Source organism: Syngnathus scovelli, chromosome 17 (assembly GCF_024217435.2).
Source record: "Syngnathus scovelli strain Florida chromosome 17, RoL_Ssco_1.2, whole genome shotgun sequence".
NCBI lineage: Eukaryota > Metazoa > Chordata > Actinopteri > Syngnathiformes > Syngnathidae > Syngnathus > Syngnathus scovelli.
In genome coordinates this window covers 6,089,459-6,115,316 of record NC_090863.1, presented here as the reverse complement: position 1 = coordinate 6,115,316, position 25,858 = coordinate 6,089,459, and the positions used below count along the sequence as shown (strand labels likewise).

Below are 25,858 nucleotides of genomic sequence, written 5' to 3'. Positions count from 1 at the left end.
TAAAGTTCTCTTACTGATGACTCCACAGACTAGTGTGTACCTTTACAACAGTTTTTTTATTATAGCATCCAGACAAAACGGTTCATACAAACTATAGAAAAAAGATCATGCTCTGGCTCTTATACAAAATTTGGAATTATAAAACATGTACCATGGCAGGTATGTATGTAAATGCAGTGGTAAAATAATTTAAGAATATAAAGAGAGAAAAATAAATCCCACAAAAATTATGGCAGCAACGTCATATAGTTTCCAGTGCCATTATGGTAAGCTTAAAATACATCTGGTACAGATGGTAAACAACAAATTGTCTCTGAGGTATGTCTTCAAAAAATCAGTTCGTTCGAAAAACGGCGGACTGGGGGCAGACGCATGGAGGCGTCACTTGGTCACCGAGCCTCTGCGCTGATGCTCCCCGCAAAGGAGGTGCCTGGCATCTGCTTGAAGAACTCTCGGAGTCCGCCGAGCTCCCGGGTGAGCTGCTCGATGGTTTTGTGCAGTCTGTCGTTCTCGGAGCTCAGTTCGATCAGCTTCTGCTGCATCTCCATGTTGCGCATCTTGGCCTTGTCTCTACTTTTTCGCACGGCGATGTTATTCCTCTCTCGCCGCTGTCGGTACTCCATGCTGAACCTGTCCACCGCCTTCTTCGTCTTCTCCCGGCCGGACTTGCGCGGTGAGCCCTTAGCCGAGACGGGCTCCGGCGTGGTGGGCGGCGTCGGCTGCCCCGTATGGAGGCTGACCGAGGTCTGGGCGCAGGTTTCGATCTGGCACGGCAGCGACGACGACATGTCGCTGTCGCTCCAATCGGACTCCTGTTTGATGGGGATCCCGAACGGACGCTTGTTCAGCATCACCGAGTCCGATCTCCGCTCCGCTGCGTATGGGACAGCGCAGCCGGGTAGCATTGCGCCCTGCGCGGCGTACAGCTCCGCCTTCTCCTGCTTGACCGTGTTGAAGAGGTCGAGGAAGAGCTCGTCGTTGCACAGCTCCAAGTTGGGCACGGACGTCATGGACTCGATGTACTGACTGAAGTCAATGGCGCTCTCGTCGTCATACATGGCCGGTGCGGTGAGCTCCGCCATGGTGGCCCCTTCGTCCCCCCGTACGGCCGGCTTGCACGGGCCCGCCTGCATACCCCCCAGCTTGGCGTTCTCGTAGAAGTTCGCGGGCTCCATCGCCCAACTCATGTTGCATGGTGGAGACACGCCGTGTGGGTCAAGGCTGTATATGTCACACATGAACTCTGCTGGCTTTTCCACGCGGGTCGATTGAGTGTGCTGCTGCTGCTGCTGTTGCTCGGGCTTCACTTCCTGATCTTTGATCGCTGACTGTCAGGACGCTCTTTTGACGCCTTGTCAAGTTGACGCTTCTGAATCGTCGCTAACTTTGGCGCACTGTTTTGTATCGTTTCGCGGTGACGTCACGCACACCCGCCCTCCAACGGGCCAGTCAAGTTGGGAGCGTGGTCACATGATCTCCGGTAACTTCCCATTCGAAGGGGGGGGCGTGCCCGCATTTTTTTTTTTTATTTTTTTTTTTTACTATGGCTACATGAATGGGTTGTTTACATACTGCTGCAAAGTTTCGGATCCAAATGAATTCTGGCTCTAGGACAGTTGCTATCCATCTAACTGCGCGGGGGTGGCGGGGGGATGTGATGAGGGGAGCTGCTCCCACTGGTGGTCCCAAAAACAACCCCCTCACGAGACCCCCACTGGACCCCCTCAACAGACATGCATTCATAGTTGAAAATAACCATAATTATTATTGATTTATTATACATCACCATTGGCGACCTCTCTATTTGAACTTGGTCACAAACTTAGAGATTCGTTGTATTGTACACCTTAACCCATCTTTAAAATATGAGTGACTCCTCACATGACGATGGGGGAATTGGTGCTTGTTGTGATCATATGATTTGTTTAAAACGGTGATTTGTCTGAGTGTTTTTACAGGAATTTGCACCTCCAAGTTGTTCAATTCATAAGAAAATTTGAAAGCTTTTGCATTCGAACTTACCAAATCATGCACAATTGTATGACTTGGGGTCTATTAGTAGTAACCGCTGCTACGGATAATGGTGAACATTTGTGTAAAAAAAAAAAACACCAGTAGAAGAATAAAAGAATCAATTCATTAATTAAGTCAAACGATTCTTTGTGCTGCGCGAAGTGCAAAGTGTCGTGTGTCGGGAAGTCGTGTCAAGTAAACACAACTTTCAAGGCTGATGTGTAACAATCATGACCCATGCATCACTTTTGTGTTTATGCAATTTTAAAATGGAAATTGCGCCACTCAGTGGTCAATGTGCACTCTTGCAAGGTGAATGACAGCACAAATTACCAGTTAAAATAACTATTCAAGCGTCCAAACATTGGCTGTTGAGCCCCGTTTTCTTTTTTTTCTTTTTTTGTAGTCCTGTTTTTATATAATCAATTTCGCCCAAAAATAATTTAATATACATTTTGAATGCCTTTCGACTGAAAAACAAGTGGACGAAACCAAATGACACTGAAGTACGCACTTATTACCACAACCTTCAAGTAACATAATATAAGCAAAGTTTATTTGAATGCAATCAAATAAGAGCTGATTTGTACACAAACTGTTCTTAACGTATAACCGGGATGGGTAATACCTATTATGAAAAACAAACACAATCAAATGCCAGCCTTAACAGTGGAAGATCCAACCGGAAGTGAGAAACGGATCCTGGCTCCCCATTGGTCCAAAGTTCCCCGCGAAAGTTACGTCAGTCACAGTTTCGCGCCACTGCAGCAATCCGACAGAAGCGCAGCAGGGAAAACAAAAGGTAAAAAGCAGCACTTTTGTAATCATATTCTCCGTTAATAACACTTTTATAAGCGTCCGACTCGTTAAACACATCTTTCACGCTTGCCATTGTTCGTTCACTCATTTGTTGTAACACTGAAATCTCGATTCGATTATTGTTTGCTGTGCTGCCCCATGTGTAATGGTGGAAATGTTCCTTAAAGCTTCTGTCGAAGCACATCATCTATCGAATTCGTTTAAACAAAGCTAAAGAGTAATTTTAACGCAAAGGACGTAAATTATAAAAAATTCATAGGCTAGAATTTGTCTCCAGATCTTTTAATAAAAAAAAAATATTTATAAGGCGCCTTTCAAGGCACTCAAGGTCTACTTGATATACTGTCTACTTGATTTGGCTTAATTTAACCATTATCCGTTTGTAATGCACATCTAGATCCACTCTCCACAATGTCTTCTCCATTATCAACTCCTGGTCGCAAAAGAGGGAGGAGCACCAACCCGTCCACACGTATGTTGTATTTATAATCCGTAAATATATACACGTGATGTTTGTTGGCGTCATTGTCTTGTGTTGGAACCTGCAGCCAGCAGTGATGGCCTGGCTTCGCCGGCGTCTCAGCGGCACAGAGCCCATGACTCCTCCACTGGGGACCTGATGCCCATGCCCACCTCGCCCGTCATCGACATGCTCAGCCCGCCGGCGCCGCAAGACGCTTCTCTCTTCTCCAGCCCTCGAGCCTCAGGTGACTTATTCAGCAACTCTTTGCGGTGTTGCTATGATTGTTTGAAGTTCCTGAATGCATTGTTATAATATCACCAGTTCTCCCCAATGACATGGACACGAGCTCCCCTCTCTTGTATGGGACACCCCGGAGTAGCATCCGGGGTACCCCATCCCGCCAACGTCCCGATCTGGGCTCCGTGAGAAAAGCCCCTCAAGTTGATTTTCAGTCTGAGCCGGTACGTGCAACCTAACTGACCGCCCCAAAACTGTACATACTCTCGTACGACTTTTTCCAATTTTTATTTAAATTTTTATTCCCAGCCAAGCAACGAGGGCGCACTTACCAGCGAGCCAAATGCGGGTCAGAGGTTGGTCATCTGGGGGACTGACGTCAATGTGGCGACCTGTAAAGAAAAGTTTCAGGTATGTGGTGACAAAACAGAGATGAGCTGTTTTACCTTGAATTTGTTTTTTATTTTTTTTTTTATCCCCTCCTGCACCACTACCCCTCAGGTGGCACACTAATTTAAATGAATGGGCTACGCCAGCGAAAGCCTGTAATGTGGCCAATAAAGGCTTGCAAGCTTGCAATGAAAATGGGGTTTTCAAAACTGCGGTATAAATTTTACTAAGTGTCCTCATCTGTTTTGCCCGCAGAGATTCCTGCAGAGGTTCGTCGACCCCAACAGCACAGAGGACGAGAACGCCGGCCTGGACCTCAATGAGCCTATCTACATGCAGAAACTGGAGGAGGTAATGACTACTACTTTTTTTTTTATGATAAAAAGAGAATATGCCACATCTAAATATTTTGGTGTTGTCCGTCCTCAGATCAGTGTAGTCGGCGACCCTGTTCTCAACGTCAACTGCGGCCATGTGCGAGCTTTTGATGCAGAACTTTACAGGCAGCTCATCAGTTACCCGCAGGTTTGGTCCAAAATGAAGAATTATTCCCCCAAATTTAATGGAAGCAAATTAAATTTTCACTTATGTGGAGACAAAACATTCATTCTGTGTCTTCTTTGCCAGGAAGTCATCCCCACCTTCGATATGGCAGTCAACGAGCTCTTCTTTGAACGTTTCCCAGACTCCAGCTTAGAGTACCAGATCCAGGTGCGCCCCTACAGCGCGGTGAAGACCCGCAACATGAGGGGCCTGAACCCAGAAGGTGAGTGGGACCTGCAGGATGCCTCCCCCGTGACATCATATGTAACACGCCACACGTTTGGAGCGGGATGGTCGCCGTTAATGACGCCTTCTGTCGCGGCGGCGCAGACATCGACCAGCTGATCACCATCAGCGGAATGGTGATCCGCACCTCGCAGCTCATCCCCGAGATGCAGGAGGGCTTCTTCCAGTGCCAGGTGTGCGCCTTCAGCACGCGCGTGGAGGTGGACCGCGGGCGCATCGCCGAGCCGGCCGTGTGCCGCCACTGCAACACCACCCACAGCCTGGCGCTCATTCACAACCGCTCGGTCTTCTCCGACAAGCAGATGGTGGGTTGCCGAGCGCCCGGGGCGGATTTGTTTACGCCACGTGTGGGCGCGGTCACGGCATCTGTCACTTTCTTCGGAAAACAGATTAAAATTCAGGAGTCGCCCGAAGACATGCCGGCGGGCCAGACGCCGCACACCACCGGTGTGTTTGCACACAATGACCTGGTGGACAAAGTGCAGCCCGGAGACAGAGTCAACATCACCGGTGAGACGGCACTCCACACATCTCAGTTAAAAAAAAATGGCGTGTCCAAAAAAAAAAAAAAAAGGCATGTCAAAATGTATCGAAATCAAAGCGACTATCAATTTAATTTTCTTGTATTTTACTTATCTATAGTAAGAGATTTTTGAACTCAAGAATGTCCAAATCTTCTCATTTCAGGCCCTCATAAATAAGAATTTTCTCACTTCTCTAGCCCTTCACAACTGATTTATTGTTTGTTTAAACAAAATAAGACATTTGCCACTATCTGCTTCTGCTTTGGAAAAACATCAATTTTTCTTGTGTGATCTTTCTTAACTTTTGTTTTGTAGTCACTAAAGAATACAAAATAAACCAAAATAATTGGTTAATACACTAATCTGGGAAAGAAATACGCTCATAAATAATTGATTGTAAAAATATTTATTTATATATTATTTAATTATATCTATATTTATGAAATTAGCAAAATAATTATTGACCGCAGCCGGGAGCATTCGCTAACGTCGCCGTGTGGTCGCAGGGATCTACCGGGCGGTGCCCATGCGTGTCAACCCGCTGCAGAGCAACGTCAAGTCGGTGTACAAGACCCACATTGACGCCATCCACTTCCGCAAAACGGACGAAAAGCGCCTTTACGGCATGGACGACGAAAACGAGCAGAAGCTTTTCACCGAGGACCGCGTGCGGGCCCTCAAGGAGCTGGCGGCCAAGCCCGATGTCTACGAGCGCCTCGCCTCCGCCCTGGCGCCCAGCATTTACGAGCATGAGGACATTAAAAAGGTGTGTAAGTGTCATCAACCCGGCAAGAGTTGTAATGTTTGTGTTCTTGACCACTTTTTTATTCCTCATTCCAGGGCATCCTTCTGCAGCTCTTCGGCGGAACTCGCAAGGACTTCAGCCAGACGGGCCGCGGCAACTTCCGTGCTGAGGTCAACATCCTCCTGTGCGGGGACCCTGGTACCAGCAAATCTCAGCTTCTTCAGTACGTGTACAACCTGGTGCCTCGTGGCCAGTACACGTCCGGGAAGGGCTCCAGCGCCGTGGGCCTCACCGCTTACGTAATGAAGGACCCGGAGACGAAGCAGCTGGTGCTGCAGACCGGCGCCTTGGTGCTGAGCGACAACGGCATCTGCTGCATCGATGAGTTTGACAAGATGAGCGACAGCACGCGTTCCGTGCTTCACGAGGTCATGGAGCAGCAGACGCTTTCCATCGCCAAGGTACGCCGACCTCGACACCGCTTGAGTCACGCGGGCGGGGGTGGAAACCTGCTCACACCTTTCCCCTCTTTGGAGCACAGGCGGGAATCATTTGCCAGCTGAACGCCCGCACCGCTGTGTTGGCTGCTGCCAATCCAGTCGAGTCGCAGTGGAACCCCAAGAAGACCACCATTGAGAACATTCAACTGCCTCACACGCTGCTCTCCAGGTTTCTACCACTCTAAACTGCAGTCCTTCACCAATTTTGTAAAAGCAGCACAAACGGAATCAAATCCTCAATTTTCATAAAATTGTGGTCGATACCGTGGCTGATTCTCCTAATCAATAAGAGGATATCATTGGTCAATAGCAGCTGAATAAAATCAATAACAGCATTAAAACTAGTCAATTCTATAAATTACTTGCGATAGAAAAATATCATGCCCAAAGCCAAAACTGCTGATGTCTTTCCAGATTCGACTTGATTTTCCTGATGCTGGACCCTCAGGATGAGGCGTACGACCGTCGGCTGGCCCACCACTTGGTGTCGCTCTACTACCAGAGTGAGGAGCAGATGGAAGAGGAGTTCCTGGACATGGCTATGCTGAAGGACTACATCGCGTATGCGCGCACGTATGTCGTACCGCGACTCAACGAGGAAGCCGGCCAGGCACTTATTGAGGTACATGACATCCGCCATTTTGTCTTGCTCCCCTTCACTGGAGTGTTCAAGACCGCCGTGCTGGTCTCCCGCAGGCCTATGTGGACATGAGGAAGATCGGCAGCGGCAGGGGAATGGTTTCAGCTTACCCCCGACAACTGGAGTCCCTGATACGCTTGGCCGAGGCCCACGCCAAGGTGCGCTTTTCTGAGAAGGTGGAGACCATCGACGTGGAGGAGGCCAAGAGGCTGCACAGGGAGGCCCTCAAGCAATCGGCCACTGACCCCAGGACGGGATTTGTGGACATCTCCATCCTCACCACTGGTAAGTGACGACATCACATTTGAACCGTCGTGGAAGTTAATCGTTCAGTGATCCAAATAAGAATACGCTGGTCAATTATTATTATTTTTTTTAGTATCAAGGGAATGTAAACAAAAATCAGCAAGATGGTACTAAGGTGATTTTCTGTTCTAAGGTATGAGCGCCACAGCTCGTAAACGTAAGGAGGAGGTGGCCCAGGCCCTCAAGAAGGTGATCCAGGCCAAGGGCAAGATGCACGCCATCAAGTACCAGCAGCTGCTCGATGACCTTCGAGGGCAGTCGGAAACTGTAAGTAGATTTTCTTCTTTTTTTTTGCTGTCGTTTCCTTTTTTTAATCTCTGGGAAATTACCTATCTTGTTTGACTTCCTCCTAGGCCGTGACCAAGGAGTTATTCGACGAGGCACTGCGAGCCCTCGCTGATGAAGATTACCTGACGGTGACTGGAAAGACTGTGCGCCTCCTAGCCTGAGGTGCCACCTGACTTTATGTACAGTTTGATTTCAAATATGTTCTCTTTGTACTGTAAAGAAGATTAAACAAAAACTGGTAATAATGCTTGTATGATTGCAACACATCCTTTCTGGGTGTTAAGAATTATGTGGAAGTTCACAAAAATGACACTTTGGTGTAGTACCAAAAAAAAAAAAAAAAGGCAATTATTAGAGCTAATGTTTGGGATTTGTATTTGTTTAATGTACCACCAATTTCTTCATGCCCTTGTTTGTATTAAAGTAAAAGCAATTAAAAGTTTCTCACCTGTCTTTTTATGGGAAGCTGAATTAGCTACCGGTGACAATTTGATAACTATTTTGCTTAATACTGTGTACTTTTCTAGCGATTCTTGCTATTACATATCAAGATTTCATTTTCTGATTAGACCTTTTTTAAATTTAGCTAGAGCTTTTTTATTTCTGTATTCAATTAGTTGGTTTATAAATGTTCTTGTGCACAGTAAGATTTATGTTGAATAGATAATTAGTTCAATATTTTTAATTGTTGTACTAAGTTCATTTTGCTTTTACTTGTTAATCACTTCACTGGTTCTTTTACCTCAAACAACTAGCAATATTTTTAACTGTTTATGAAAAGGTCCTGTTTTTTGAATAATTAAAAAAAAAAAAAATACTCCGCTAAGGCGGCGGAGGAAGAGGGCGTGTCGCGCCCGTGCAACTCATTTCCCCGCCGCGCCGCCTGACGTCACACTTCTCTGCGCTTCTGGACTCTGCTGAAGAAGATGGCGGCCTCCTCAGGTCTGTGTGCCAAACAAACTAGCATTTAACCAGCTCGCTAATATAAATATTGGGACCGAAGCCGAGCTCGCGGCCAGCCTCTCGCCACCCTTCGGTTCCGCTCCGACGCTCACGAGAGAATTGTTTCCCGGACAGACTCAATGGGGGAAAGCGCCGTGTAATGCGTGTAGCCTTGGTTGCTAACTAGTAGCCGAGGCGTTGTGACGAGACGCAATAACTCACGAATGCGTCTCGCTTAGATAACGGACCAACGACTACGAACGCTGTGACGTATTTTGAAGTCATTTACTTTCTAGTCAAACGACATAATGAATGCCTGGCTGCTAAGATTAACCGGGGCGACTAGAGCTTTGTGACCGATCGTTGTCCGTCCATTGACTCGTCTCAGTGTTGTGGGACTAGGCTAACCGCAATAATAAAACGAGCGTGTGGCTCTTGGTTAGCTGCGATAATGTGTTGACTGTGTTCGCAATGGACTCGTGTGGCTAACCCGCTAGCGTACACCGCTATCTGCGCTACATTTCATCCATGTCAGGTGATGCTAACAGCGTCTACGTAATAGAAGTGCTACATTTCTATCGACATTTTCGGTGGTATCTTTTTATATTCCACACAAACGACACATTCGTTGTAGTGTCGATCATCATTGTTTCCGTCCAACGTTGCTTTGTAACCATTTTAAAACAACTCTCGATAAAAATTGCCGCTTTGTTACGAACGCTTGTATCGAAAACGTATTCGTGCCACAGCTTCATGTTTAGCATAGCCAGGTGTTATGTTTCTCATGTGTAAATGACATGGGGTGAAAATAGCATTGGGGTACGCCCAAAATATACCAGAGCTCGGAATTGCCGTGGTCTATCACTAATCTATGCAAACGCTGGACTGAAGGCAAGAAAACCTTCGTGTCAAATGAAAACATTTAAATGTAAAACCCGTGGTACATAACCACGAGATGTTTTAATGACATCCGCGCCAAAACGTTACTCAATTATTGGGTGTTAACTATCCTCCATTATTTACTGGTAAACTCACCCATTCGCCGTTTTTGTGGTCAGGCCAAAATGATTGCAGTAATGCTTTAGCGCCCCCTGGTGGCGATTAAGCAAATTTAAGTGGATTGAAGCGCTCCCTTTAGACAAAAGTAGTCCTTTGCTGCCTTCTTTTGGCATTCATTGTCAGCTGTCAGGTAGTTTTACCGCTTCCATGTGTATTAAAAGCACATTTAAAACTGTTAAAAAAAAACTTTTTAAATGCAACAATGTTACCAAGCATATTTAAAAAATACAGTAGTGTATGAAGTGCTATGTGCCGTGAATACCCCTAGATGGCAGTAATGCCTAAGGTATGGAATTCATTAGCTGGTTGTCATGTGGGAACTAAAAATAAAGCATCCCTCTTTCCATTTTTGCCTCAAGTCCATCCCTTATTGATTAAAAATGAAGCAGTTTGTGACATTAAGAGCGGAAGGGGTTAAAAAAAAAAGGAAGGGGCAATTAAAATGTCCTTTTTTTGTTAAAATGATGGCTCATGTGAGAATCGATAGTCTTTGTGTTGGCCACTTTCCACATCATCATTTACAACACAGCATGCGACTGTCACACTGCTGTGTTCAGTGCTAAAGTTCCTCCCAAAAAAATTTCCATGCGTCGAACACTCCTCCTTTGATTGACTGCTTTTGCAGCCCTGTTATTAACCAGGCTGCTCTTACCACGTCAGCCAGAAAAACTGCGGCCATTACCCTCAATCAGTTGGTCAAAGAAAATCAGCAGTCAAGTCTCCTTGTGTGCTCCCTGCGGTGGAACTCTTTGCAAATGGTTGATTCATGAGCTTGTCCAAGTTCTTTGTCAATATCTATTAAGATGCCAAGAGTGTACCAAAACCTGAGATGTGCACACCAATCAATTCATCGATTGTAGGGACTTGGATCATTATTTCTTGGTCACAAAATCTTTTGAGAATTATTTTCCAATTGAAACTCTGTGTTGATATCGAATCAAATATGTCGTCGGTGCTTGCAGGAGTTAAGGTGCCACGCAATTTTCGCTTGTTGGAGGAGTTGGAGGAGGGCCAGAAAGGGGAAGGCGACGGCACGGTGAGCTGGGGCTTGGAGAACGATGATGACATGACCCTCACGCAGTGGACCGCCATGATCATCGGGCCGGCCAGAGTAAGAAATTGCGCAGCCGTGCGGGCCGTTCTATTGCTAAAATCACACTTTGTTTTGGTCAGGTCTTACGTAATACTGACTGTGACTTTTTTTCAATCTTACATTTAAATATATTGTGTATTTCAAAAAATAAAACTAATAAAGCATATTAAAAAAAACAAATACAAAAGCTACCAAGCTAGGTCTGAAAACTGACCTTGAAAAACAAAAGTCAGAATGAAAAAATCTGAAAACACCCACATTATTAACCTAGAGTCGCACTTAAATATGTTTTCCATTCATTTTATACTGACTTTTATTTTAGTGTGATGTGTTTAAGGTCTTTTAGGTGAATGTGGGAAATGAAATAAATAGAACATGTGGTCTTTGTATGGCACAATTTCACCTTCGGATCTGAAACGTAACCCCCCCCCCCCTCGCGATAAAAGGGTGCAGCGCAAATCCACTTGTACTCTTGTTTTTTCAGACCAATTACGAGAACAGGATATACAGCCTGAAAGTGGAATGCGGACCCAGGTACCCAGAAACGGCCCCAACTGTTAGATTTGTTACAAAAATCTCCATGAACGGGATAAATAATTCCAACGGGACGGTAAGCGGCGCTCCTTTCACATTTCCAATGTTTGTGGACCGCCGTCAAACTGTTTGTGTCTATCCCACAGGTGGACTCACGTAGCATACCAGTATTAGCCAAATGGCAGAATTCTTATAACATTAAAATTGTCCTTCAAGAATTAAGGCGTCTAATGATGTCCAAAGAAAATATGAAGCTTCCGCAGCCACCAGAAGGACAAAACTACAGCACTTAATCACCATGGATTGTTCTGACCCTCTGTCTTAAAAAGCCTACGTAGAAATATCATTTCAACAACAAAAAAAAAAAGAAACAATGACAAGAAAACAAAAGAAAGAAGTGTTGCTCATCTACAGTATTCCCCATGCAAGAGCAGGATTGGACTCTCATATTATGGCCTGGCTCGTTCAAAAAAAAAAAAAAAGTCCCTTCCGTTCAGCATAAAAGAAGCCAAGAAGAGCAGTCAGTGAAATGACTATTATGTACAAGCCGTAACAGCTTTCTGCTTTTCGGTGATGACTGAAGTTGTGTGTACCACAGGGCCCAATGACAAGACCCTTTTTTTTTTTTTTTTTTTCTGTTGGTTTTTCCACATTCAACATGAAGATGGCTCCATACCGAACTGTGACTGTAGTCTCCAAGTAGTGTCGCGAGGTGAGAGATTTTTTTTTTTTAATGAATATATAAATATATATTATGTATTTGACACAATACCAATGTTTCTCTTCTCGAGGTATTTCTCTTTGACATGTAACAGACGTTGAAGCCTGTTCTATTCCGAAAAAGGAAAGAAAAAAAAAAGAAAAACCTTGCTTTTAACTTCTAGTGAAAATGGCAGGTGTATGAACTTGTGATTTTCCTAAAATTAAAACTCACTGCGAAAAGACAACAAAGTTCTTATTGCTTTTTAACTTGTTCTGTTTTGTTGTACGCGGAATGTCGCGGTTAGCGCGTCTCACAGCCAAAAGGTTGCGGGTTCAAACCTCAGCTCCGGAGAGTCTGAGGCGTTTGCCTGTTCTCCCCCATCCGTTTTTGCGTGGGGTTTCTACCTCTTCCTTCCACAAGAACATGAATTTTAAGTAGAGAAAGACCGATATGTTATACCAGTATGTTTTTTTTTTGTTTTCAGGGCCAAAACACTTTAATAATGATAATCAAGGAGGCCAATAACCAACATTTAGAGTAAATAAATGTCCCCCGATTTAAAAAAATAAATATAGGGGAAGTGAGGGGAAAAAACGTTAATTGCAATAATATTCTATGCGCCCCTATGAGTTGAAACGCTGTAGAAAACAGATGGATGATTCAGGTTTGTACCACAAGATGGCAGTGTCTGGCTGCTGAGTCATGTTAAAAAGCACTTTGGAGTAAAAAGCACCGTTTTTTCTTTCAGGCCTTTTTTTTTCATTGAAATAATCTAACCAGACATCTATTCCTTGCGAACCTCACTGTTAAGCTTTTCTTCTTTTTTTTTTTTTTTTTTTTTACTGGAAGAGTAAATTAGCCTCGTCATGATTGATTGTGCACCCAAGCCTTGCTTAATCTGTGCATTAATTCTCATTTTACTTGTCAATATTCAGTTTAGCTCCGTTAGTAATCTCTCACATATTTGTGGTTTGTTGTTTATGAATTCAGCCACTTTTGTGTGTTTTTGTGCCCAACGTGTCTCAGCTGTTTGCGGGAAAAACTCACAGAAAAAGAAAAAAATCCATGCTTTCTGAAATGAATAAATAAATGGCAACTTCTGCCTTTCTCCTTTTTTGACCTTGCCATCACAAGATGCTGCTAACGCAATAGAAATGTCAAGGGAGTATTTTAGTGTGGAATGTCTTGACTGAGAGACGGATTGATTCTAGTAGTATGTGCAAATAGAAAAAGATTTCTGGGGTGTACGCATCAGCTTAGTATTTTTGATGTTTCTTAACTGCCATTCTGATTATTTAATATTTATGACTTAGAATCTTTTTCACACTGTTAGATATTCATCGCTTTGAGTTTGTTCTGATTTGCATACAAATGGACGTTACATCACTGGCATATGTGGACATGTGATGATGATTTCCCCCTTAAACCCCTCACAAAATTCATTTGATCACAAGGCGTGTGCGTTATATGAACGACGTGGGCAGGCAGTCGGTTGTTTGATGTAATCATGATGAGTCACAAGCTCGGTTACAAGAGCGGATGAGACCAACCCATCATGAGTCTTCAGGCTTGGATGGACTGATTTTTTTTTTCTTTTGACCCCCCCACCCATCATCCCGATTGTATTACCCTAGAGGGCGCTCTGCCCCCACCCAGGCCTTGAGTCTCGGGTCTTGTGTGTGACCCTCACAGGCTGCTTGAGTGCACGCCGTCACGCTTAAGTAAAGCGACATGTTTAGCACTTAGGCTGCAGGAGGTTGCGACGTCGCAGGCGTGTGTAGCGCTAGCATTGTGTGTAATCTTTTCACTTAGCATGTGTGTATGTGGGTGTGAAGTGAGTCAGTGTTTTGCCACTGAAGATGACCTTCCTCGCCCCCCCCCCCCCCCCCTCTCCCCTCGTGGGGGAGGCCAAGGCAGGATTTTGACTGTGAGGTGCCGATAGGCTGCTCTTCATCCTTTTTCACTTGATTTGTTTATGCCTCCTCTTCCTCCACACTTCAAGAAAGTCATGAATATAAAATCTCAAGTTGTCTGTTCACTTGGCATAGTTGTCCCCCTAAAAAAAAAAAAAAAAAAAAAAGAGAGCCTCCTGGGGCAGTGAATATTTGTCACTTTTATTCAGCACGCTTGCACAAGCTGTCATATTTCCTAGCAGCTGTTTTTTTTTTTTTTCCTTCAACGGAAGCAGCGACTCTGTCCTCAAGTCCCGTCACGTTCGTGTTCGCTTCAAACTCGACACCTGCACAAAAGTGATTAGCGCTTACATTCCCACAAATAGTGGCCTCGGCTTGAAGAGACATTATTTTTTTTCTGTTCTACTAGCCGTGTTTAATATCCCAAAAAGGCATCCCCTGATTTGTCCTTGAGTAAATAAACGTCCCTGATCACTCATTACTGGAAGCCTCTCCTTTAATATACAGCTAACAGATGCCCGCTACCCTCTGAAGTTAAGTAAATAAGCTATTTTGTCTTCTTTTACGATACAAAAATAGTGTCTGTAGGCCAGAACAGATCGGAGCCACGGGAACAGTTTAGGGCTCTAAGATGGGAAGGAATGCCAGAAGTAGTTGAGCGGGACATAGATCTCGTCTGCAGCCGGCAGACTGTCGGAGGCAGGCCTCTGCTGCCAGACCGCTAACCTTTCACCCTGTAGGGCCAAAAGGTCCACCTCTTGTTTGTGTTAATACTGTAAAAAAGCTTTCTGCTAACACACCAGAGAATGTGCCTTATTCTCGAGTTCCAGACACTGTGACATCTTAGCTCCCATTTATCGCAGCTTGCAGCTTTATTTCTTTGTATTAGTTATTGTGCACTAGCACTGATTCTTTCCACAGATCTCAAGGACAAGGGGGGAAAAAATACATTTAAGAAGCAACATCAGTTACCAGGCAACGTGAACAAAAATGCCCTTGACATATAAGATTTTCATAAAGAAATTCGCTCCATACTATTTTTGATATACAAAGTCACAAATGGAATAGCGGTGTGTGAATGACACGGTTGCCTTGTGCTAAATTAGCTCACTAGCTATTAATCAACGTTTTGTAAATGGAGGTCTTTCATTTGGAACTTGTGCAGCAGGTGCATTTAAAACCATTTGCATCAATGTCAACTGCTACTTTAGTTTCTCGCGCTGTCTGCTAGCTAGCTAGCTGCTAGATTTGTCACTCGTAGTTCAGTCGCATTTTACATCATGACTCAGTTCCTTGTCAACAATTTTGTGATAGTCCTGAGACTTCATTGTACCCTACACAAATTTAATAGACTCAGGTTAGACGTGTCATACCAAAATTTAAGATGCGTTAAGCCGCCTGGAACACCAACAGCGGTGTCGGTGAGGCCACTGAGAAGTCGGTTTAATAGTCAGCAGGCGGCCATGAGTGGAATTGACGTCCTTTGGCACGCATAGCTGTCAGACTGTTTCCAAAGAGAACATCTAAAAAGAGAAACGCGCCAGAGCACAATAGCTGGAAAGCAGGGGAGTGCGGCGGCGCTTTCCTCTTGTCAGCGGGCCGCTCGGCCTCTTTTGTGTAAGCGCTTCCGTCCTGTGAAAGCCCCTGACGGACGCACGGACGGCCAGTGGATTCTCCACCTGCTAGAGAGCGTGTTGGGTCCGCGGAGTGGCGTGTCACTAAACCCCTCGACGCCCCCCCAACCCCACCTTCCCTAGTTCGACTGGCGCCAGTTGCAGTCTTTGATTATTTGTCTTAACAGTTCATTTAGCGCCACCGCCAACACGTGCGCCAAAGCTGCCGTCACTTACTCATGCATCACCGACAAATGGGACTTTTATGAGTTCCTTTTCACAGGGTGCCCCCCCCCACCCCAATCCACCCCAACTCACACACTGTCGCCAACATTCACTGCCTAGCTCCCCCCTGTGAGATACCATCCAGTGGTTCTCAAACTGTGGTTCCCGTACTGCCGGCAATCCTCGAGTCTGTTTGGTGGTCAGATTTAAAAAATAAGAAAATGATGGGGCAGGACAAATCCAAAAAATCCCATATACAGCATCTAATACAGTTTAGTGCTGAAGACAATCCATGGCCCCTAAAGACAACACTAGGTGGCGTCATCATGATCGGTGACAACAAATGAGACGAGTCATGCTTGCTGATGCTAGGTGGTAAATGCTAGCACACGCTTGCACCCTGTGCACTCAGAAAACACTTAATGCACTTTTACTAGGTGTGGTCTTCACTGAGGGACCGCAAGTTGATACATTCTCATAAACTAGCCATTAGACGTGTTGCTTGGGACAAATGCGTGATAACGACTGCTAAAGCTAATGTTATGTGGGACATACTCACTGATTAGCCAATAGACACGTCTTACTGCTAACAAAAGGCAGCAAATGAGTACAACTGCTAAAGCTAACGCTAGATGTTAAATTTAATGGCGGTTAGTTGAACATTGTTTTTGTGAGGCAGAAACATTCAAAGTACACCGATCGCAAAGTCACGCCGGGCTTGACAAAGACGAGTCTGCGGTGTCGGGCTGCGGTCGCGGCTTCCTCCTGCTGAGCCGCCCGTTTTTTTAGTTTTGTTTTTTTAGCGTGGCCATTTGAAAACGTGTCCTGGAGACCGCGGGAGACGACGCGTCGGTTTATTCTGCAGACGAGCGAGAAGCCGCGTCCAAATATTTCCACGGCTCCTGCGGCCTCGCGCTGGCATAGCGGCGTGGTGAGCTCATGCGTACGCCGCCGCCGCTCAGTTTTGTGATGGCTCAGCACTCTCCCTCGTCTCTCCACTCGCCACTGCCGCCAAGTATCAGTGTCGCAGTCCTCCTTTTGAGGTCTGAGGTTTTTAATAAAGGCCCATTATGTGTCATCCTGGCCAAGTGTTGAAAAAGCGCAGGTTGCATTTCGCAGTTTGACTTCATATCCGGAGCGTTTAATTCCCTCTCTTGGCCAGACGGCTTGACGATAGCGCCATCCATCAGCTGAGATATGCATTCTCTAAAGAGAGGCTTAAGCGTGCAAGACACTAATGGAAAAAAGTCAGCCTGTGTCGTAAACAAGACGTCTGGAAACAAGTTCCCTTCCACCGACGGGTTTCATCTGTGGTACCCTTTGCAACGGTACATACTCATTGGGCTTGTGGCAAGCATAAGCGAGATACTAATAGCTGTTAGCCGCAAGATGACATTAAAATGATCATTTGTTGTCATGCAACAGCTATTTCATTCATGTTTTATCAAAAGCCATCTTAAGTAGTCCCAAATATCCTTGGAACCAGCAAAACATACAAATTATTAAACATAAATACGAGATAGTAACGCTATCTGGCAAAAACTTGAGAACTTGTCATCAGAAAAGTCAGTTGACTATTAAAGCTAACACTTCAAATACTTCTAAGTCACATGGCTGCTAAAGCTAGGTGGCAAATAAGCGCTAACCCGCCATTATCTACATAGCCCAATGCTAGCTAGAAAAAAAGCACAGTAACTAGCCATTAGACATATTCTTTTGGCTGCTAAAGCTAGCATGAGATGGAAAATACTTGCTAGTTAGCTTCAAAGCGGCCATCAGATTGTACCCGAAGGAAACCCTCACAAGCATGGCAATGTCTAAAGTTAAACAAGGTGTAGCGATGACAAAGTCAGTGGTCAAGAGGGACGGAAGGAGATAGACTTCTCGGGGGAATGCTGTCTTCTTTGTGGATTCCCTCCTCTTCCTTCCTCACATTGTCCCACATCCTCCCCTCCTTCTCGGCTGCCACAATAGCGGGCAGCAGCCGTGGCGTCGGGCACCGAGGGGGCAATTGGGGGAGACACCGGCGGTTGAGCTGACGGGAAGTCACATACTTCTCGATGCAAATACGCAGAACAAAAGAAAAAAACAAGCTTTGGTGGCTTGACTCATCATGACAACTTGGTGGCTTTGTCACAAGTGTGATGAACAAACATGTCAGCTAAAAATATACTAATATTTTACGCAAGTGCAGCACTGTGCTGACAAGCTATTGTTTCGAGAATGAGAAGATTTGAATTCAAGGTTGCTGCTAAAGTTAATGCTAAGCGGGAAATACTTGATAACTAGTTAGTGGGGTGGCTATTGAACTGAATTCTAGGTGGTAAATTCTTGCTAACTATCTGTTCATGAGCTCCATGACTGCTAAAGCTAATGCTAGGCAGTGATTACTTCATAACAAGACACTAGATGAGCTTTGTGGCTGCTAATGCGAGGTAGTCGATACTTAACTTGCTGTCAAGTTTATGCTAGGCAGCAACTATTCACTAATTAGCTGCTCAGTGACCCATTTAAGGTAACACTAGGTGTCACACATTTTCGGAGAAAAAACTCGCTAACTAGCGTTTATCGTAGGTTGGCCGCATTCAAATAATAATGATTAAAAATGTGAAAATAATTATAAAACGCACACAAAAAAGGTACACATAACAAAATCAAGAAAGTTTATGGGCAAAGTAAGTCAATTTGTCATCAAGTGATTAAAAACCACGAAAGATTTTCGCAAAGGAGCTAATTCTCAGAATTCTTCCTCACCATTCTTGTTAAAAATAATAAGATTAATAATAATAATAAAAGACCCGATGGCACCGCTCAGTGAGTGGGATTAGGCTGCTTCATGCCATATGAGGAAATAAATGGCGGCCAAAATGAGCAATTAAGTGGATCCCAGGATGAGAGGCTCCAGCAGGACGCACCAATCGTTTTTTTTATGAGCCATTTCCTCTGCCTCACGCCAGCAGAAGGAATGCTCCCTTTTCTGACACACACACACGCACACACATGCACGCGCACATGCAGCCTTTAGTTTCGTTTAGTGTTGCAACATTTATGTGAAGTAATTAAAAACATCCACTGGTAATTTAATAGTTCTCACCAAGCAGAGACACGAAGTCTACACTATTACTACCCCCCCCCCCCCTCCACTCTCGTTCTCCCATTGCTATATAAATAACCTGGAATGTTGCAAGTACACAGATGATTTTGGCCAGAATGCAGCATTTTTGCAACAAGTCCTGTTCTGTGTCACTTTGACCCCCTGCGTGAGCTTGCCAAGTCGCAAGCTGCACAATCGCTAATACAGTGCTCCCGCCAAGGTAACTTGAAACTAAATGTTATATTTAAGGAAAATAAAAGTAAGCCAGAAATGCCGTACAAATGTCCTCACTCACTCAACCACAAAGAATTAATACAGTAACATTGATGCGTGGTATTTAAACAGTTTTTGTCTTTTTTTTGTTAATAATTTGGAAATGACTCTAAATGTATTAATTTTCTTCAAAGCTGTGATTTAGGCTCCATATCGGCTAGATTTTTGGTGAAGAATCTCATCTGTAGAAAGGGAACAGAAGCCTCACAGCGTCTTGTATAATCATTTTTATTCCCAGTCAGGAGGGGAAAATAAATAGAACAATTTGGACGGAGAAAAAAAAAAAAGTCATCGCAGCACATTGGTGACATCAGCACAAACTCAAGTACGCGGGCCCTTTAATGCTCTCCATTTCCCATGCAGCCCGCAAGTAGAGCGAGGTCGGCTGGCGCCACAGTCATCATGCGCGTCCATCACTCGCAGCGCTCGCTGTTTTCCTTTGCAGGATGAGCTCAGCTCCTCCTCTGGCGCTAAGCGTTTATTCTTCTACCGAGTTCCTAATGCTTTATCTTGGCCATGTTGTTTCAATAGCGGCTGACGGCGGAATGTCCCCAGAGACGCGCCTTGCCCTCCCAATAGGCCCATTCATTTGGCGGACAGCAGTTGAACATGTGCTTTGTGTTAGCACTCCCTACAAGACGCACCCAACCTTTACATTAGCAACTCGAAGCCATTTATTATGTTTTACCAAAAGAGCCCGTAGACTCCAAAAGTTCATATTGTTTAGTGGCAATTAGACAGTAACACTCAGCTGGGCCCCACGGCTGTTAGCCTATGGCGGGAAATGGCTAAGCAATGCTAACAAGCATAACGATGGAAATAAATAGCTCGCTAACAAGACTTAAAAAGCTTAGGTTTATCACTTATCTGTTTGTAAGTTATAGAAAACACAAAGAAAAATTACATCAAGGTCAATGCATGTTACTTTTACGAGACAGGAAAGTAGTTAAGATAAGATTATATGACGTAATATTCTTTATTATGTAAAATCAATGTTTTCAGTTATGCTAGCTATATGTTGACGCGTTTGCTTACTACTTCACTGACTCAACTACATTTGTAGTCATTATTAGTCATAAAAATAGTGATGTTGGTCATGGCTAAATGTTCTTTCAGTCAGACAACACTAACTTACTAACTGAATTGACTTATTTAGCTACTTATCAAGGATATTGAGTAAATGCTCCAATGGCAAACCTTCCTTCCTTCTCCTTTATAAGCCCAACCATTTATTAGGCACCTTTGTCTTTAACAAACTGTTTTTGACTTAATATCTAGCCGCAGCCATCTCAGATAAGAACGGCGACCGTCTGGAATTTCCAGATCTCCAAACGCGCTGACCAGTACTGAGATATGCTTTAGCATGAATTATGATGCTTTATGTGCGGTATGAAGCGATCATGGCACTGACTTCTGTGGCGCCAACGGAAAAAAAAAAACACTCAAATAGCCTTTTGTTTATATTTATTTCCCAATTAGCAGCCATCCTGTGAATAGGCGGCAGAAGCGTTACAATTGGACACATTGTGTGGAATTAGCATTGTGGAGCCGGAGGTTCCCCCACGGCCGTGTTTTTTATTTGTCACCTGGGAGCGCCGCTCCGAGGCGAGGTCACGGACCGGCTCAGCGGGGCACCAGGCCTGTCGCTGCTGCCGAGGCTGACCCTCAACAAGGCCGCCATTCAAAACCCCCGGCTCACCCCGTTTGTCAGGAATGTCTCCCACACTGGCAGGGGGGCTTCAACGGAAGTCAGATGTGCTTTAAAGGGAACACACGGATGAAGCATGCGCGGACACGGTTGCCTTTCAAAGAGCTCCTTTGACTCTCGCTCTGTCATCTTTATCACTTCAACGCTAAACACCCTCATCAGCTGTCATCCGACATCATTGGAGGCACTACAAAGGAGTAGCACTCTCCAAACAAATCAAAAGTCAAAGTTGAAAAAAAGTAGCGGCATCGTAAACAAAAGGAGAATGAAGTCGTAATTTCGAAAGCGAATGTCTGGCTGATTATCGGCGCAGTTATTTGCCATTTTGACGCATCGGCCTTTTAAACAAAATCTTCTAGCTGATAAGAAATCAGCCTAAAATTGGCCAAACTTCAGTCATTTTATTTTTTAATTTAAATTTTCAAGTAAATTAATTGCCCTCACCTCTCTGGAATCTATCTCTTGGTAAATTGCTCATATCGCTGACTGAGACACATTGGTGCAAAGAGATTTTACTTTGCTGTTGTACAACCCTCAATAGCTTTTTGACTCCTGCTGGCTACGCAAAGACTAATCATGACACATCTTTTCCGCCCGGTGGGATTATTGGACCACCACTGTTACATTACTTGAAGTGGAAGTCAACCCAAAAGGAAAAGGCGGTGATGATTAAAGGGGGTCATGTAGATGGAAAGATGGCGCAAAGACGGCGGCGGCGGCCAAAAAATGTGCGGCGACGTGTGCGTCATCCAAATTGCAATGAATGTTGCTAGTCGGATTTGCGGAGGGAAATCGTGATGGCAAAATAATGAACACACGCCGTTCTAATGGCTTTGGGTTATGTTGTAGATTCACATCACATTTGTTTTGCAATATTTATAACAATCATTAGGACAATATTACAAAAAGTCCATTCCAGTCTGTGTTGTATTAGTATAAAATTTGCAGCAAACAGTTTTTTTTTTTTTTTGCATCCAAAAAATTGTTATTATGTAAGTCACAAGCCAACTCGTTTAGGCAGCAGACTGAAATGATTGTCAATTGGAAAATCACCAGATTAAAATGTAGCCTTGTTCATTTGATGGCTAAAAGGATCAAAATTCCACATGACTGACTTGCATGTTCAATTTTCACGTGTGCCCTTTTCTCGGCATGCTTTTTGTTTTCGCCATCCCGAGAGCACATTTTCACCTGTTTTTCACTTCCGAGCAGTCAGCGGAGTGCAAAAGCGCATCAAATATTCCCGTCTATTATTTAGAGTGGGCTGGCGGCAGCTGTCACCACCTACAGGAAGACAAAATATTAAATGTGTTCTTTGCTTTGCTTACATAATCAACAGTCAAGTGTCACGTATGTCAAAATGTGTGGCCGGCCTGCGGTCGGGCCTACGAGCGCGTGTCGCCGGGTTGTATGAGTCCCAATCAGGCTGTGGAAGGATAGACCTCCAGTGTTTGGGGATGCAGAGAAGGAAGCCAGCTTGAGTTCTTGAGAACCGCAGGGTTTGCTGCCTGGCTGGAAGTGGAAGGGTTGAAGAAGGGGGTGGGAGTGGGCCGTTCAACGTGGAGACTGTAAGTCATTGTAGCTCCACTCCACTGGCTTGGGTGGCAAAGATCATCAAGTCCTGGACATTCATCAACCTGCCGAGGAGGGCCGACTGACTGGAGCCGGGGGCTGCACCGAGCCCGGTACAACCCCCCCTTCTCCTATCACTGCTGGTCCCTCTCCTTCTGCTTCACTCCGAGTAAATAGGATCCAGTTCAACTGTGCCCGGGACGCCAGACACGGGTCAGTGCAAATAATCAGGCCTCTGACGCCTTGCCTCGTTACTGGGTGAGGGTGGGGAAGCCTGGGGGATGAATGTTGGGGGATCCCAAAGGAAACTGGGGGTCATGCACCGCTTCTGTCTTTGCAGGAGGGGAAGGTCACGACGTGGCCGAGGGGGACAACAGTATGTTTACAAAGCGACATTTTCTTTCTTTAAAGTGCGAAATTCTTAAAACTAGTTAAGGAGTGCCTGACTACGAGTTACACTTAATTGTAAATAGCATTTCATTTATATAATTCACAAAGTTTGTCCTGTTATTCCATAGCCAAAAAGTAAGCGCTGTAATGACTTTTCGTGGTGGTTTTATGGACATTTGAATGGACATTTATACTCACCCGCCATGTTAATTTTTGTTTTTTAATTACTAAAAAAAATAAAATTTTAAATGTTTCTGAACACGTTAAATGTCGTTATATGCAAATAGTACTGTATGGTATCGGTGGCGAATATTTGCGGATTTCAATAAGGCACCTGGGACAACTACAACTACTTCCTCAGTACCCGGAAGTAGTTAACAGTGAGCGGGAGTTTCGCCGGGTCTTAACTGCAACTTCCGCTGTTTCAGGTGAGTAAATCTGTTGAAGAGTTAATGGTCAGACCTTGTAATACTGCTGGTAGTCTGAGCTAATTATTGATTGAGAATATGATACATACGGTTACGGTTGTACAATGTATAATTTTGCGTATAACATGGACAGTGTGATGTTTATAACGTATTCTCAGTACCCGGAAGTAGTTGACAGAAAGCGGGAGTTTCAAAAGGCGGATTCGCCATTGTCCGACCTCCAAGGTTCACGTCGTAATCTTCACTCAGCATGACTTAATGGTTAGTAATTATTTTCCTCTTTTTAAATGTTAACATATGGTGCGGTTTATTAATTTCTGACACTTTTACGACTTTTAGACAAAAAGTATGACGTTGACAAGCCTCACCATCCGCTCTGCCATCAAAGGGTGAGTACTTTTACTTTGGTGTTGTTTTACAGGTTCTTGACGTTTTTACGCTTCTATGACATGACAAAGTTGCTTTTTCAAAAGTGAAAAAGAAAACAAAAGCAAAAAGGCTCAGTTCATATTGGTACAGTGCACAATTTTAGAATGTTGACAGTGTCACTAAAAGTGAATGGTACTCAAAAAAAAAAAAAAACACATCCAGATCATATTTGGCTCTTTTTTTGGATGTGAAAAGCCTTTAAGGTCACCTGAATGCAACTGAAATGTCATTGCCTGGAAGTCGGATCGATTAGGCACGCAGGAAGTCATCCATTCATGCTGCAATGTTTTACCAAGAAAAAGAAGCACTCTTAAAAACTATTTTCAAATGTATCGAGCAAACGTATGGAAACAAAGAGCAGCATTCTTTAAAAAAATATTTTCAAATGTCTAATGTTAGTGGAAAAAGACAACGACAATAAAAAGCACTTCCTTCATCATAATGCTTCTATCACTTGAGAATCCCAGCCATTAAAAGCCACTATTGTTGAGTCATGTGACCTGAGATTAAATGACAACTTTTCCACTGAAGGCAAAAAACAAGACCCAAAAAAAAACAGATGTTAATGCATTTTAGGGTTCTGGTCTTTTTTTTTTTCTCTGCTGCTCACGCTGCCCCGTAATTGTTGATTCAGCACATCTATTTCTGTGCGCTGTCCATCAAAGCAAGAAGCTTGCCCAGAGGCTGCAGCTAGCAGTACTTCTCTTTTTTTTTTTTTTTTTTTTTCCTGTGCGTCAGAAGGAGCACGATACCATGTTGTACAACTGAACCTTCAATGTTAGACGTCATCTCTTGCTTTGTGCTGACATAAAAGTCCAGCATGCATCATAATTCAATCAAAATGTTACACATATTGGTGGACAAATTGATCTGGACTGCAATCCACCAATTGAGTCCACTCTCCACTGCTCCGCTTTTCCATTTGCAAGCGTTCTCATGTTTCTAACTTTCCATTGTCATAGAAACACAAGTGACCTTTAATATCTAATGGGAGGAAAGGCTCCGAAGGACAGTGATAAAACATGAGCGTGCACATGAGGACTTTGCTCTGCAAGTCATCAGCGGCTCTCCTATGCAGCAGTCACGGCCCCCAGCCTGCAGCATCCCTGAGCCTGGGAAAACATAAAGAGATGGAATGTGTGTGTGTGTGTGTGTGCATGTGTGTGGTGAACTCACTGTCTGCCCTGATGACACTCCAGAGTCTGCGTCCTCCAGCTTCACTCTGACTCACACCACTTGTATTTACATTACGGGTATATTATTAATACTGAGGGCGTTTTCCGTTATGTGCACGTCGGCCGCCAGGGTGCCGTAAAGTCCACCGTGTTGGTTCAGCAACTGTCTCATTTATGTGTGTTCGAAGGAGGTGATTCCGTTAACGGCACGCTGGAGAGCTGCGCCTGTCGTACCGATTTTCTGCAAGATTCGTCCGTTATAATCTGTGCAGCATTAGTTAGTTCACCGTTTGTTGGGTAAAGTTTCCTTAAGATTCCAGATTGAGAGTTTTATTTGCTACTTCTTGAGTCACGTTTGAATCATTCCCAGCTGCACTGTGGATTAATAGTTAGCACGTCTGCCTCACGCTTCGACTCTGGGGTGTAGCCCGCCACTAACCTAAAGTGTAAAATGGCATGATGCAAATGGTACATTCCCATCTGGCTATGGCTAACGGCTTAACCGGTAAGTCGCCAGGTTACCAACAAACAAATAGAACATGCTACGTTTTTTTTCTTTTGGTTACCAATTTAGGAGAGAAATGTATTTCTGTTTTTGCAGTTTGTCATTGTCACCTTCCTGCCCTGAAATGTAAATAGAGTCCCATTTGGCTAATGCTAACATTTTAACCAGGAAGTAGATTTTGTAGTTAGCAAACTAACAGACTCAATAAGGACAATCTGGTGCCACCCCTCTTTTGATTTTACTGTGTGAGTCACAATGGAACCGTTCTCCGTGCCCCCAAGTAAGAAATAGTACACTCCAGTTGTCTTATCCCACTGAAATAAGGAAGTGGTATGCTAGCATTAGCATATAAAAACACAAATATGGCACCTCCATTTCTTTTTACTTGTTTTAATGGCATTATCACTGGCCTAAAATCAGCAATGCTGTTAATAGCGGTGTCATCCTAGATGTCAAATTTCCTCACTATTAGACATTTGTTTGCGCGT

General features: G+C 44.3%; 4 protein-coding genes across 6 annotated transcripts in view; 3 read left to right on the top strand and 1 right to left on the bottom strand.

The window, feature by feature from the left end:
• The window catches only part of spidr (scaffold protein involved in DNA repair), a 73,592-nt gene that overhangs the window by 23,919 nt on the left and 23,815 nt on the right, over positions 1 to 25,858 (top strand). The window lies entirely within an intron of this gene.
• On the bottom strand, positions 38 to 1,388 carry cebpd (CCAAT enhancer binding protein delta). Its single transcript, XM_049748190.2, has one exon. The coding sequence runs from the start codon at positions 1,236 to 1,238 to the stop codon at positions 390 to 392; it is 849 nt and encodes a 282-aa protein (XP_049604147.1). The 5' UTR covers positions 1,239 to 1,388; the 3' UTR covers positions 38 to 389.
• mcm4 (minichromosome maintenance complex component 4) lies at positions 2,736 to 8,156 on the top strand. Its single transcript, XM_049748165.1, has 17 exons — positions 2,736 to 2,815; positions 3,230 to 3,304; positions 3,381 to 3,539; positions 3,617 to 3,756; positions 3,842 to 3,943; positions 4,178 to 4,273; positions 4,352 to 4,447; positions 4,550 to 4,688; positions 4,796 to 5,016; positions 5,101 to 5,221; positions 5,742 to 6,001; positions 6,076 to 6,441; positions 6,522 to 6,649; positions 6,895 to 7,102; positions 7,177 to 7,405; positions 7,560 to 7,693; positions 7,780 to 8,156. Exons 2-17 carry the CDS (start codon positions 3,244 to 3,246, stop codon positions 7,873 to 7,875), a joined length of 2,556 nt encoding a protein of 851 aa, XP_049604122.1. The 5' UTR covers positions 2,736 to 2,815; positions 3,230 to 3,243; the 3' UTR covers positions 7,876 to 8,156.
• On the top strand, positions 8,517 to 13,145 carry ube2v2 (ubiquitin-conjugating enzyme E2 variant 2). 2 transcript variants are annotated; one of them, XM_049748192.1, is made up of 4 exons: positions 8,517 to 8,656; positions 10,678 to 10,826; positions 11,293 to 11,418; positions 11,489 to 13,145. In XM_049748192.1, exons 1-4 carry the CDS (start codon positions 8,641 to 8,643, stop codon positions 11,633 to 11,635), a joined length of 438 nt encoding a protein of 145 aa, XP_049604149.1. In that variant the 5' UTR covers positions 8,517 to 8,640; the 3' UTR covers positions 11,636 to 13,145. The 2 variants fall into 2 exon arrangements, with proteins under 2 accessions (XP_049604149.1, XP_049604151.1); XM_049748194.2 differs by lacking the exon at positions 8,517 to 8,656 and adding an exon at positions 8,840 to 9,191.